At 48.8% G+C, this 14,427-nt stretch overlaps 4 protein-coding genes across 4 annotated transcripts; 2 read left to right on the top strand and 2 right to left on the bottom strand.

Annotated features, from left to right (window-relative positions):
* Positions 1-2,042: 2,042 nt before the first annotated feature.
* Positions 2,043-3,604, top strand: C922_01224 (hypothetical protein; the record flags this gene model as incomplete). Its single annotated transcript, XM_008816832.1, has 4 exons — positions 2,043-2,368; positions 2,516-2,685; positions 2,873-3,110; positions 3,277-3,604. The coding sequence occupies 4 exons, from the start codon at positions 2,043-2,045 to the stop codon at positions 3,602-3,604; spliced, it is 1,062 nt and encodes a 353-aa protein (XP_008815054.1).
* A 530-nt stretch (positions 3,605-4,134) lies between these two features.
* On the bottom strand, positions 4,135-8,742 carry C922_01223 (hypothetical protein; the record flags this gene model as incomplete). The annotated part of the gene is made up of 1 exon (XM_008816831.1): positions 4,135-8,742. The coding sequence occupies one exon, from the start codon at positions 8,740-8,742 to the stop codon at positions 4,135-4,137; it is 4,608 nt and encodes a 1,535-aa protein (XP_008815053.1).
* A 2,176-nt stretch (positions 8,743-10,918) lies between these two features.
* Positions 10,919-12,413, top strand: C922_01222 (hypothetical protein; the record flags this gene model as incomplete). The annotated part of the gene is made up of 2 exons (XM_008816830.1): positions 10,919-11,036; positions 11,410-12,413. The coding sequence occupies 2 exons, from the start codon at positions 10,919-10,921 to the stop codon at positions 12,411-12,413; spliced, it is 1,122 nt and encodes a 373-aa protein (XP_008815052.1).
* Positions 12,414-12,819: 406 nt separating this feature from the next.
* C922_01221 (hypothetical protein) lies at positions 12,820-13,712 on the bottom strand (the record flags this gene model as incomplete). The annotated part of the gene is made up of 3 exons (XM_008816829.1): positions 12,820-12,964; positions 13,307-13,465; positions 13,666-13,712. The coding sequence occupies 3 exons, from the start codon at positions 13,710-13,712 to the stop codon at positions 12,820-12,822; spliced, it is 351 nt and encodes a 116-aa protein (XP_008815051.1).
* Between the last annotated feature and the right edge of the window lie 715 nt (positions 13,713-14,427).

Genomic DNA, 14,427 nt, shown 5'->3' with positions numbered 1-14,427 from the left:
ATGTTTAGCAGCCCATTTTTTCACTCGAATATGTGTACCCCCAAAATGGGGCCTCTAAAGTTGCCAACAATTTGCTTTGTAAAAAGGCTTCAAATGTACGTACGCACCTGTCCCATTTTATTCTTTCCGAAGGGGGAGGGAGGCAAAGTTATGTTCAACGGAGAGTTTATTGGCCCCCTTGGGGTGGTGAACGGAGTCGCACTTGAGCAGAGGAACACATGAGGCAAATGTCCCCTCTTGTTTGTATAATTAGTTGAAACAAGAAGAAGAAAAGAAAAAAAAAATTATTATCCATTTGAAATGCCTGGCTGTGTTGGTCACCTCGACTTATGGAACCCTTTTGGGGGAATATGAGGACGAGGCAATTCACACAGGAAGGGTGAAGCTACGTAAGCGGCGTGGAGGTGAAGCAACTCTTCTATCTCTTCACGATCGCTTCTCCTTTTGGGACAACAAACATGTAACGATAATTATGGGTGAACGAAACTTCTTCACAGTTCGTCTGACCCGTTCCGGTAAAAAAACACTTCTTCCGCGTGACGGACGAAGTGGATACGTCATCATGTTGGCCTCTCCACAGGAGATTGCACAGGAGCTAACACACACGAAGTGATACACACCCAAGTATGAACCGCTTAATTTTTTGTAGAGCTGCCACGTCATCACTTTAACCCCCATTGGGAAAAATGCACAAATAGTGAATGCAACAGGCACAACAGCGTGTCCATTTCGCTCCTTTAATTTTGTTTCCACGTGTGTGTCAGCTTAAAAGGGGCATCTCTCCTCCATTCCTCTGCCCTCTACGTAGTTCACTTATTGTCATTAACCTTCACAGGGGAAGATATATAAACGCTGTGTACTGTACACATTGAATGCGAGGCCTCAAGTGTTCATACTGGTTGTTACGGCAGTCTGGGAAAATTGGCCCAGGCAATCGCTTATCGCAGAATTGTGAGGACGTTTAAGATGATCGATTTTGTTTTATTTTGATAAACTACATGGATCAGTAGGGTGTGTTACCGGTGGTCCTGTGCTTTGCTCTTTTTTCCACTTTTTTTTTTATCCATAGGTGACAGCGCAGGGTGAGGGATACCGTTCTGTTTTGTGAACAGCGATTTGGGGACGGGGAAAAAAAAAGGGAAAAAAAAAAAAAAAAAAAAAAGTTACGTTACCTTTGGAAGGGCTACCTTTTGGCACCTTTCTGATACACATTTTCCTTTTTTTCCTTTTCCTTACCTTATCTTACCTTTTTTTTTTTCCCCCTTAGCATGACACTTAAGCACATACGTATTTAAGCAAAAGCCTGTACAACTCTGCACACTCGATGATGAGCACATAGGTACATGCGAAACCTTACACGCAGAAATGCACCATTTGGTACTTCTCCCCCTGTTGTAGAGCGGCCCTTGTTAAAGCCTTCCATGCGCCACCTTGTGCCTGCTTACGCGTCCATTTCACGGTCATGTGTTTTACCGTGGTAACCTTTTTCCTTCACTAGTATATTTTTGCTGAGCGGTTAAACGTGCGCGTGGGGGTTGCCTACAAATTTGTGTGTCTCTGGAGATCACTTCAGTCGGCGGAGTCTTCCTTTCCCTGCCTGTCTTAGTCGTATCTGAGCGGGTGATCTCGAATGAGTGGACAGATAAAGCGCCCCTCCTCGGTCGCAGTCTGACTTTGCCCAGGAGCAACTAGATCCTACACGTCTATCGCGGGGCCTCGTGCGTGCAAATGCATTCGTAAGTGTGCCCCCATCGGAGCGCCTCCTAGGCATATTGCAGCGAGTTTTTTCTCTGCCCCTCGGGGGCGCACAGAAGAAAGGGGTGCACAGAGCGGTGGTCAACTGAGACGCTCACGCGTACTCTCACGCATACTCTCACCGATACATTCAACGATATACTAACGATATACTAACGATATACTAACGATATACTAACGATATACTAACGACATACTAACGATACACTGACGATACACTCACGACCGTCCGAACTGCTGCCCGCAGCGCTACCCGAGCTCCTCTTCGCACCACCCAAAACCGGAGGATGAAACTCGACACAATATTCAAATTCCTCCTCGTCGTAGTCATCCTCTTCACAGTGCAGCAGATATGGCCCCTACGTGACGTGCGCAGCAAGCTGCAAAGTGGGACACTGGTGCCTTGGGTGAAGAGCGCACTGAGCAGACTGTGTTCCAATTTCTCTTTTAAGAGCATCAGAAGGGACATGCAGATATTTTACCGGGAGAAGTACATAGTCCCGAGGCCGTGTTACTTTGTCTTTTTCCTCGTTAGCGGCTGCCTCACCGTGGGCGCCAAGTGGTTCATGCACAAGGTTTCGCAGCCACTGGGCGAGCGCTGGATCCCCCGCAAGTAGGCCCTGACCTGCAAAGAAGCGCGCCGCATGGGTGCGGTGAACCTGCACGGTGAATCTGTGCAGCGTGTGTGCACTCTATGTGGCCGCCTCACCACAAAATCGCCAAGCAACTTCCCCGCGTATCCCCCTCCTGCACCCCTCAGAAAATGGAGCGAACGCATACGTAAGATCAAGGTAGCCAGGTTTAACCTGATGTTCTTTAACTTGTTTTACTTCACCTTCATCAGCGCACTCGGTCTTGTCGCGCTCAGTTCCCAGACGTTCTTCCCCCACGAAATGGGGGGACAGGGCAAGCTCAGCGATTACTTCGCAGGTAGGTGCAGGCACCACTAAAAGAGAAGGAAAAAAAAAGGAGAAAAAAAAAAAGGAAAAAAAAAGAACAAAAAAAACACCTGCGTGGGATGCAAATGTGCAGGTGTATCCACGGAGGGTGGCACCAAAATGATATATATATATATATTTTTTTTCTTCTTCTTCTTCTTTTTCCACCTTCCCCGTAGGCTACCCCAACCAGAAAACTTCCAGTCTTATACACCTGTATTACTTCCTAAATGGCGGGTACCTTCTCACGTCGGTTTACTCCCTCCTCATGGCTGAGAAGCTGCCCGATTTTTATGAAAACTTCCTGCAACACCTGTGTGCCGTTATCCTGGTTTACTTTTCCTATGGCCAGAACTTCCTCCGAGTTGGCTCCATCATCATGCTATGTCACGACATATGCGAGGTTTTCTCGTCCGCGTAGGGAAGGAGAGGAGAGACAAAGGCGCGAGGAGGCGCTGCAGTGAGAAGCGGGACACTGTGTGTGTTATCCAGCCACGTCCCCACCGCAATAGAGCGATTCTACACCGCACTACATGGTTCTTCACCGCTTTACCGCGCTTTACACCGCCCCTTTCCCCCGCAGGTGCCGCGTCTTTGTCGACACGAGACACAAAGCCGTGACAGTCAGCTCCTTCTGCATCCTCTTCTCAAGCTGGGGGTTCCTCCGCCTCTACATTTTCGCCAACAGGTGCATACTTCCCATCCATAGAAACTTCCATGTGTTTAATCCTTTCATTGGGTACGAAGCTTCCGTGTGGTTAACCTTTCTCCTGCTAGTCATTCTGCTGATGAATGCGTATTGGTTTGTTCTGATGGGAAAAATGTTTCTTCATTTCGTTGCGAGTGGGAAGACGGAAGACATTTTGACGCGGGTGGCCGAGCTGGAGGAGGGGGAGAAGAAGGCCAAGTAAGCGTATCAGCGGTGGCCCGATTGTGGTGTGTCTCTGGTTGAGTGCTTCTTCTCGCTGCTCTTCCCCCTCGTCTGTCCTTTTTACCAATTCAGCGTCCTTTTAAATCTGTGCAGTATTTTTTTTTTGCGTCTTCCTAAACCTGCGCAAGATTTTTTTTTTTCACGTCCTTTTAGAAACCCCCTTTGCCGCTCCTAGCCGCTCTTTCATCTCCAAAAAATAAAAACAATCAAAGTGCTCTGCTATATATTTCGTGGCATGACGCGCAGGTGGAACAGGCCAGAGGAATGGGTTCCTCCCCTCTACATGTATGAGTCCCCGTATGGGAGGCAAAGATGGATACCCTAGGTGAGCACACAGGTGTTGCCACGTGACGGAGGTGTCTCTTTAAGGGCATCCTCTCTAAGGCACTCCTTTTTTTTTCTTTTTTTTCTCTAACAGATGGCCCCATCTGTCCGTCTAATGTTATGTTGACCCTCACTTCTGCCCCCCTCTCACAATGTGCAGGGAAGGCACCTCTTTTGCAACCCCTACTACTGCCTCTTCGGAGGGGGGGGTAGCTTCGCCTTCTTCGGCCACATTTTCTTCGGGACGATCGCCGCCTTTTTGCTCGCGACGGATTTGGATTCCCCGGGGGGGTCCCTCTGTTGGGAAGTTTCCTTCGGTTCCGAAGTGTCCTTCGGGTGGGAAGCTCCTCCCGTTGGGGAAGCTTCTCTAGGTTGTGTCTCCTCAGTTGGGGAAGCCCCTCCCGGGTGGGTTGCGTCTTCTGGTGAGGTTACCCCTCCCGACTGGGTTGCCTCCTCTGGTGGGATGGCGTCACTCGCTAGGAAGCTCGCATAGATGGAGGTGAGCACGGACCGATCGGGGCGCAAAATGGAGAGTATCATATTGACGAGTGACGTAATGAGGGACCACCCCTGGGAGAGGATATTCTTCTGGCGATCACTAAAGGCAGAGAATTTCAAATCGGCATTTGCCAGCATGCACATGCGTCTGTCACAAACCCTCCTCCAGGCAGCCTTCAGCATCTCAAATGGATTGTAGCCATTTGTATCTTTCATTTCGTACAAGTACAAGGGGCAGTGCATAATGAGCAGTTTCAATATGGTGATGGCCTTCTTAATCCTATGTAATAGTTTAAATGGGAGGAGTAAGAGGTCGGCTGACAAATCTTCTATGATAGGGATGTGTGCAGTGAGATGATTATTCATCTCACTAGAGAAGCCTTTCCAACTGCTTCTCCTCATGAATGGTCCCACAACAGGAACAGATAAGACGTCGTCATGATGTGCTCTCTGGGCATAGTAAACTGTATGTGTCCGTAGCAGTCCTTGTACGAGGCAATGCAGCACGCTAACATTGTCGTTGTTTCTTAACGTGACGTCTGCCCCATTTGCCAGCAACGTCTTTATGACCTGGAGATGCAACCCATATGCAGCTAACATGAGTGGAGTCTCTCCATGAGACGTCATTACGTCCACTTCAGTTTGGTAGTTTAGTAATATCTTCACTATTTCGTCGTGTCCATTTAGGGAAGCCATATGAAGCGCTGTGCTGCCTTCACTGTTAAGTAGCTTTACTGGCACTCCACAGATGAGTAGCTGCTTCGCTAACTTCCTCTTCCCTCTTGTGCATGCGTAGTGAAGTGCATTATTCAGGCCTAGCAGTTTATGCGAAATGGATTTCGTGAGTATTTTTTGAACATAGTAGTGCTTCACTTTGTTATTCAGCACATCGTCTGACTTTCCCGAATCAAAGCTGCTACACATGAGGGAGGTAGTACTCTCTTCATCTGAATTGTTTCTACCCTTTGAATGATTCATAATGGTTCTTCTTTTCTCCTTTCGATCGTCACTTTTTGATGAATCTATGTCGTCTTCACTTCGGAAGGTCTTTCCCCTTCTATGATGATTACTCATGTGAGAATCGGTGCTTAGCCTTTTGTGGATGATGCTCTCTTCTGCTCCGATTTTGGCTTCGTCGTGGTTGGGAGGCGGACCCGAGAGTGGCTCCTGTACAGTGTGTACTCCATACGCTGCATCGGCCACATCCGTGTGGTCCCTTCCTGCAGCGGCGAGGTTAACATGCTCGTTAAATCGGAGCTTCTCCTTGTACTTCCTACGCTTCCACCTCTGTTTCGCGTCCAAATGTTTGAGAAGAATGGTAAGGATGATTTTCTGATTTGTGTCTACCTTTTGGCTAGCTGGTCCGTAGGTGAATTCCTCATCCTGGAGGAGGTCCCCAAAGGGGAAGGGTCTCTCCATGTCGTTTGCCCAGGGGTGGCACTTCGTCTGCCCGTCTTGCAGAGGCATCATGCTGGAACCGCTTCCCCTCTTTGGTATCTCTTCGCCATGCAATAGCGTGACGTATTGAGCTTCAAAATTGTCGAGTTGCACCCTCTGAGACTCAATTTCTTGTAACAGAATGGGGATATAACTGGAGGAATAGTTCGCCTCTTCATATGGAAGGAATGAACTTGCCATGTGTAGAAGAGCATTCATATGTAATTCATTCTTAGAAAAAGGAGAGTAGTTCAACTTTAGGAGGAGCTTCACTAATTTTATGTTTCCAAAGGATGCCGCGATGGAGAGTGCATTCTGTCCATTGCCGATATATTGCATTTGTTTGAATAGCTTGAAAATGTGACTCACATAGTTTTCTTTCTTATAATCGATATCGAAACATTGGCATGCCATGTAGATCGGGTAGAATGGGTCCTCCCTCATGACTGTCTTAATTTTCCTGTGCGATTCATTTTTCTTTTGTGTCACATGATGATAAAACGTAGTGAACTCTTCCTTCCTGTTAATTTGAAAGTGCATCTCGCTGTATGGACTGTACACATTGAAGCAGATGGCATAGTTTCTCATCTGCTGAATTAGCGTGATGGTTAGAGTCGAATTATATCCTGTTGTCACTACTGCGTTCCAGATAGATGCAAAAATGGGTTCTATCACCGATTCTGCATCTATCCCCCCTGCCTTCATGTAGACCTTGCAATGGTTCGAGTAATTGAAGGTGTAGTGAGCCAGATGTGCATACAGGTGGACCTTCTCCAGTGAGCATACAGGGAGCACATTCTCCGCTGCTATTACTGCCTTGCGTAAAAAAATTAGAGAGTCACGCAATTCTGGGTTCGGATCGTGTCTCATCAAACCGGCTAGCAAGGTATATACGTTGAAGAGAATGTGATGGTTCGGGTGAAGTAGGTACTGCACCGCTCTATGTATCTGTAAAAGCTTCTTCTTCGCTTGGATGATGTCCCCATGTATATATTTCGTCTGCGCCTCTTCGTACTGGGCCTGGATACTTCTCTCTAGCCGCACGCAGCGCTTGTTTCCCTGGAGGGACAACTTCCCGCAGTTGGAGCACAGCCACCGCTCTGCCTCCCCCGCTAGTCTGCGTGTCACGTCCTTGGCGCTGTCCTTTCGATCATCGGCTAGATTTCTCTTCCCGACTTCGCCTCGCTTATCACTCTCCCGACGAAGTTCCTCTTCCCCCTTCATGTGGAGCGCCTCGATCAGCGCCTCCGTCTTGATTGGGTATATATACCCAACGATGCACCTGGGACACTTCATACTCCTAAGGTGTAGGTTATTCTCCGTTGAATCGGTGCACCTAATGCACCCACAAGAAAAAATACGAGCCATTCCCCGGAAGCTCTTTCTAACATTGAGGGGGACATACTGGTCGGATAAAATGCTTATGCACAGTTTTCCCCCTTGCGGGATGTTACATATCGATCGGACGGTTAGAACCCCATCTTCGTCATAATAGAAGGAGCAGGTAGGAACACAGCTGTGGTGCAGTTTTGCTATTTCTGGAGAGAAAACCAATCCGAATGTCGTTTCCGGATTGGCTTGCTTAATAATGGAAGATGGAGAATAATACTTAACGGAGAGGGAATACTGCCATACGATAAGCATAAATTCGACTAACTCCTTCTGCTTTAAGTGAAGATAAAACGACGGAGGGAACTCTAATATGATCCTATTCGCTAACGTGTCAAAAGAGGTGAATAATTCAACTTGGTTGTCTTTAACCACTTCGTAGAAGGATTCATTTGAGAAGATGTCATTCAGAATGTGCTCCTCCTTGTCTTTATATTCCTTGTCGATCTTCACTTTTATGAGGACACGAAATATATGCAGTACGATGTGGAACATTAGCTTTGCTTCCTTCGCAGCAGCGGAGATGATGTGCATGATAGGACACTCTTCTTTGTGCACCTTCATGTTCTGTGCTAAGCATTTCCAACTGCAAAAGATGTGTGTGCAGGTGTGTGGATTCACTGGACATTGGTAGCACTTGTGCGAGAGGTTTCTTTCTCTGAGGCAGTGGTAACAGGTTGGGTACACGTATCCGTTACAGAAGATGTGTTGGGTTAGTACTAGTGGCTTGATTTGTAGGACCACTTCTCCCGGCTCCATGTCCCTCTTGGCCAGCACTACGCGCAGTTTGGCCGGTCGCTGCGTTGCAGACCGCTCTCCGGCCAAGTTGTTCCTTTCGGGGGTTCGCGGGGCACTTCGAGAGTAACTTTCCCCCCCGCTCCGTTCATCGCTTCGTTCATCGCTTCGTTCATCGCTTCGTTCATCGCTTCGTTCACCCCTGCTTTCACCCCTTCGTTCATTGCTTCTTTCACCGCTGCTCTCACCGTCGCTTCCAACGCTGCCTTCATCGCTCGAACGGCCCAGCTCCGCCGCCACACACAAGGGCAGTTCCCGCCGCCTCTCCGGGTAGCAGATTCTCTCCTTGTACTTGGTTGGGATCCTCGCCTCCTTCCTCACCTGGCGCTCCTCACACAGTCTTAGCAGGCTAACAAGTTTGTCATTTTTCTGGTCCAGGTACAAGGCAGCATAGAGCAGATTCAGAGCAGACTTGTAGTCTCCTATCTTCATGTAAAACTTACTAAAGAGCTCATACGCATGGATAGTCTTGGGATTCCTCTCGAGAAAACTTGTCACCAAATCGGAGATGACTTCCTTATCGTTTCGTTCGTGCAACTTTGGTAGTTCAATTAAAATTTCGTTCAGCTCTTCTTTATCCTTCTCCGTCGGATCCTTGCTCTCTTTCGTCTGTCTATCCTTCCGGCGCCGAAGAGCGCGCTTCTCCACGTCTCGGAGGATGGACACACGCAGCATGGCGGTCAGTAATTCCTTCTGTGGTGTCTTACGAGGATGAGTCACTGCCCGACGAAGCGGCTTCCCTGGTGATCTACACTACTGTTTGTTCTACCACAGGGGAGAAGCCTCTTCGAGTGTAGGCTGCCCACGCAAGGCGACATCCGACCATGCTGAGGATGGATTCGCCTCAGACGAAAAAAGACAAAGGAGTCTCCCCGCACACACTTCTCACAAGACAGGTGTTTACTTATTCCCTCGCGTGTGTTCAGATGGGCGAAGAGTCTCAGCAGGATCGACACGACATGCCACCATGTCCTATCCTCCGCAAAAACGAAAGACGGGAAAAAAAAAAAAAAAGAAAAAAAAAAATTAATGTGAAAGTTCACTTCCCCTGGGTAAGTAAACCAGCGTGGAACATGCACGCGAAGCTCCTCTTTCCGGTTTGTAGGGGGGTCGCGCCACGGAGGGGGCAACTGTACCTTCCTGCCTGCGCGTATGCGTATCAGGTCGTATCAGGACGTATCAGCATGTGTCAGCATGTGTCAGGATAGACACGTCAGGAGATACGTTTACTTTACATGTACAGGTTTATTTTATTTTATTTTCCCCCCTTTGGTCACCCGACTTGTCAAACGGACAACATAATGCCACGTGTCGCAATGTAAAATGGGGTGTGAAAAAAAAAAAAAAAGAAAAACAGAACAAAGTTGAAGCCCTTCCAGGAAAACCACCTTTCTTGCTCGTGTGGAATTACCCATCCTGCAATGTGTTAATTTTTTTTTTTTTTTTCCTTTTTTTGTCAGACTTTTTTTACATGAATCGAGCAGGGGGAATTCCTCCTGGGATGCCAGCGCGATGGCGATCCCTGCAGGAGATTTTCTGAATGGGATTTTTTTTTTTTCTGGAAAATCAAACGGCAGTCTTGTATCGATGGAGGTGTGTGGGGGGAAAGTGTACCCATTTGGGGAAAAATTCGCCTTGAAGGGAATACACGCGGAATGGGAGACGGGTGAGCCGATGGTTATATCGGAAGAGCGTCAAATTGGACGATCACCAGGTTGAACCATTGGCAAATTGGCAGAGGGGCGAAGTGGAGAACACACACTTTGCGCCCACCCCATTTCGCATGTACAGAAAGGGCCATCATGTTTCAGCGGGTGCCAGGAAAACGAGGAAAAGGAACACACTGAGCGAGACGCGCGAGACGAACAAGGCGCGCAAAGGGAACAAGAAGAACAAAACCCGTACCTTATGCGTAACCGACTTGAATCCCCTCGGTTCACTTTAACCATCGGGCGAAATCTAACTCCCCTTAGTGCTCTTTTTTTTTTTCCTTTTTTTTTGGATCCCCCGCGAACAGAAAGTTGTCAACTTGACAATTTTACCTGCACATGTTCAGAAAAGAAAAACAGATCATCATGGAAAGCGACGAGGACGAGTACACGCAGCAGAAAAAAGCTGCACATCCACTTGCTCATCAGATCACTTTGCCTTGAAGGCCGAACCAAAGATAGGAGGACTCCGGAGAGTTTCCCGCAAATTTTTTTTTCGCGAGCATGTGAGATCGCCTTTGCATGCCCCCTTTGGATTTTCTCCCCTTCCCCCTCAGGTGAGCATGCGATGAGAAGAGTGAAAAGGAAAGAAACATGATGCATGTAACTTGTATGGCTGTACCTTCACGCGTAAAGCAAATGTGTGAGGGCTGCCTCTCGGTCTCCCTACCACTGTGTGTGTGTGTATGTATGTGTACACGTGTCCCTCTCCACCCGCCCCCCCCTTTCAGCAGAAGCCGCAGCAGGAAACAGGCCCCCCTGGACCCCTCGTGCCCGACAGCTTAACCCTTTTCAGTGGAGCCCCCCTTGCCGCATGCATGTTCAGTGCGGGTCCAACACTGACCCTTTTGCCGCCAACCCACAGCTCTGCGAGGGAGGAGCGCGGGGAAAAAAAAAAACGAGAGCGGGGAAGAGAAGAGAAGCAGAGAGAACGAAACAGAACAGCACGCACGCAAAGACAACAAAACCCAATTGACCATCAAATGTTGAAACGAAAAAAAAGGAGATTCCTTTTTAAGACACACCATTTGGACGAATGCCCATTTTGAACCCTTCCCTCCCCCCCGTCCCAAGGGAGACCCTTCGCACGCAAAAGATTCTTAGTCCCTCCAACAGGGACCATTAAACAACCCTGCAATAACATGCTTATCCGTCTGGAGCAGCTTCACTTCTATAACGTGCTTGACATTTCAGACTTTCTCCATTTGTTTGTCTCTTTTGACGCGCTCATCATTTCGGAATCTCTGCATCTGCTGAAGCGTGTGCTCAAGAGGCTGCTCCCCCTTTTGATTTTGTCTTAATCCGCCCCCTCAGCCTGAAAACCGGCAGCGTAAGTTCTATCCTCTCAGCCCCCCCCGCGAGGTGCATAGGAAGGAAAACCGTATCTGTGAGCTCCGTTTCTCCATACATGTGTGCCACCCCACGACATCCCTCCTCATTGCTATGCTGACCCCATTCACAGGCCCCGTAAACGCGGAGAAGACTCCCTCGTAGAGAAGCACGCCCACTTCGACGTCCAGTTGCACGCCCAGTGTCACGCCCACTTCTCTGCCCCCCCCACTACCAATGACGCACGCGAAGAGAACCGCACCGGCCCTGCTGCTGGCCGCGCTTCTTCTAACCTGGCTCCAAGTGTCCATGCCCAAGGTCCACGTCAACCTAACCAATCAAGGCAACAATCTGTTACACTTCAATATAGCCCCGGGAGACACAGTGGTATACACCTGTCCATACACTGTTAACGGAGACATGCAACACATATGTCCACGGGAGAGGGAATTATTCGAGAGAAAGCTCTTCTGTTTTGAAAACGTGCTGGTAAATAGGAACGTGTTCCCATTACGAGACTACGTCAGGGGAGCATACAACATTACCAGTGAAACAGTGGACAACGTATATACTTCGGAATTCACTGTCCCCCCTGTTGTCCTTATGAATCGTCATTTTGAATGCTACTGCTTCATGGATGATAACAATAGAGTCATCAAGAGGACGGTGAAAATAAATATATCTAAGGGGATCGCTAGGAAGATCCCTGGGTGTGACTTCAACGATGAGTACAGAGAAATCACTGCCATCACAACGTTTAGCAACATGAATCGTAGGAGAGTCAAGGTGTGTGATAGCTATCCTAAGGGGGGGGACACCATCGTTCTGTTGTGCCCTGTGAACTATACCGTCCAACCGGAAGGATGCTTCAATCAGGTGTACGTGAAGAAGGACGAGTTCAAAAATGAGAAAAACAAACTGGAGGAACGATTCAATATCAGTCGTAAGTGGGAGGAACACAAACATAAGATAATCGATGTGGAGGCTCTTTTTGGTCAGAGATTGACTATCATGGGGGATAAGATGACAAAGTTTGCTAAAATCCCCGTTACAAATGAAGAAATCAGTTTTACCTGCACATGTCAGGCAGATGATGGGGCAGACACGCTCATGATGAATGTGTACATAAACGAGAGTTACGACAAGTTCGTTAATTCTAATTCTAATAACAACAAGGTAGAGGAGCACTCGAAGCATACCTTCAGTTCCACGACTGAGACTAAGGTGGAGGAGCGCAGCGTCGCGTCCTCTTCTTTTTTCGCTCAGGCGCTGCTCTGCGCGCTGTCGCTGCTTCTCCTGAGTGTGTAGCGGATGGGTGTCACATCCAGGGGTGCCGATTCTATCAGCACTGTTTATGTGTACATCTTTTTGGCAGTTGTTTTTTTTTTTTTCCCTGCCTTTCTCACCCCGTATGGGCCACTTTGACGGACTTCACAACATTTTGGGCATCTTCGTTAAGCGGGGTTCCCCTACATTTAGGCGTCACGCAGCACGCACCTCACAAGACGCACCGCACAAGACGCACCTCTATATAGTCGCCGACTTGTTCTCCTTGGGGGTTCTCCCGTTGGGGTGCGTACGATGGGGCGCACTCCATGGGAAAACTGCTTGCCGGTTCGTCATGGCTTCGTTTTCACGTCGTAACGGGTTTGTCATAATATTGTTCCCGCTTCGTCACCGCTCCGTCACCGTTTCTTCATAGCTCCTCCACCGCTCATCCACCGCTTTGATGCCACTTCTCCCCCCCCGTGGGGCATGCCAAGTTGGGCAGGAAGGTCGAAATCTTCAGCACCTTGAGGGAAAACTGGTAGCCCCTCGTCTGGCTCGGCTGCATGGCGTACAGCAGTAGATTGAGCATCCTGCAGTGAGGAACACGAGAGTGGGAAAAGGCGTCGCAACAGGTGTAGAAGCGGACATGAGGGGGAGAATCGTTAGCCGGACGGACTGCCCACCTTTTCCCGAGTGCATTACTTCGAGAAGGTAGCTGTCCCTAGACGTACGTTTCTATAAGCTCCTCCTCACAGCTCATGGGTGCGTATAAAGGGGGCTCCCTGTTGAGGGCGCCCTATCTGCGCAAGAGCCCCCACGGAGCTTTGCCTAGCGTGGGAGGACTCTCCGGAATGCACTATGGAAGAAACCCTGAAAGACACTCTCAAAACCACTCGGGGGGCCACTCTGGGAGCCACCCCCCTCCTGCCTACCTCAACCCAGTGCGCAGAACGAAGAAGCCGTTGCTCTGTGCGATCTTCAGCATTTTAAAATCGACCCTCAGTAGCATGGCCAAACCGAAGAGGTCAAAAATGATCAGCTTCAGTGCCTTCTTCACATGACTGACGGCGTTAACATTCACCAGGTTGATGCTGCAAAGAGTGGGGGAGGGAAGAAGCAGAAGGGAGGAGCAATGAGCAACGGAAGAGTGATAAGGCGAAGCGTGATCAGCGTAACAGTCATCAGCGGGACACCGATCAGCTGAAGAACGGGAAACATGGTATCGAAGTTCATTCGCTTCTCATGTTATCTTCCCTCTCGGGAGGACGCTGAGCTGATGTAGGTAACTAACATCTTGACCAGCAGGTACACTTGGCTGGACTTGCAGGCGAGTTCCATCGGTTAGGTCACGCGGTGGGGCAGCGAATAAGGCAACCTCTCAGCAGGGCAATGACTCTCCTTATCGTGAGAACGCGGGACGAGTCGCATGAACTGAGTAAGCTTTACTTTGAGGGGAAGCAAAAAAAGGGTATTGCTTCCCCCCTCGCTGCGTTTCCCCCCCGTCCCTCTTAATGGACCACATATATGCACCTGACAACAGATCTGCAGAGCGGCGGATCAAGAATGGCCCAATTCGCTGCGCGCACAGGTGATTCAAAAAAGGGGGGTTAATACTCCAGGGGGCGGATACATATTCACTCATACATTCACATAACGTATGGGTATACAAATAGGAGTAATAAATATGGGCATATACATGTACGCAACATCTATGTATGTATATATGTTTGTATAAATGTATATAAATATATGTACCCTTCTAGGTGTATTTTTTTTTTTTTTTTTTCTAGCCGCATGCAGCGCGACTGACAAACCGCTAACGGTTCATTCAAACCACGTGGACAACGCATTGTTGTGCCCGGCTCCCGGCGACTGCGCGGAAATCACAGACATATGGAACACCTGTTTGGGGGGGTATGCCCTGGGCACTCTCACTGCTTTACATTTCTGCGGTTTGATCTTGTGTGGTTAACCAGGAGGCTACTGCCTGGCAGCGAAGCACTTGGGGTGTCCCATTAACCCCGCTAAGCTTCGCGGAACCCCAAAAAAAAAA

Source organism: Plasmodium inui (genome assembly GCF_000524495.1).
Source record: "Plasmodium inui San Antonio 1 unplaced genomic scaffold supercont1.4, whole genome shotgun sequence".
Taxonomy (NCBI): Eukaryota; Apicomplexa; class Aconoidasida; order Haemosporida; family Plasmodiidae; genus Plasmodium; species Plasmodium inui.
The sequence above is the reverse complement of the archived record's forward strand: the minus strand, read 5'-3'. Positions and strand labels throughout refer to the sequence as shown.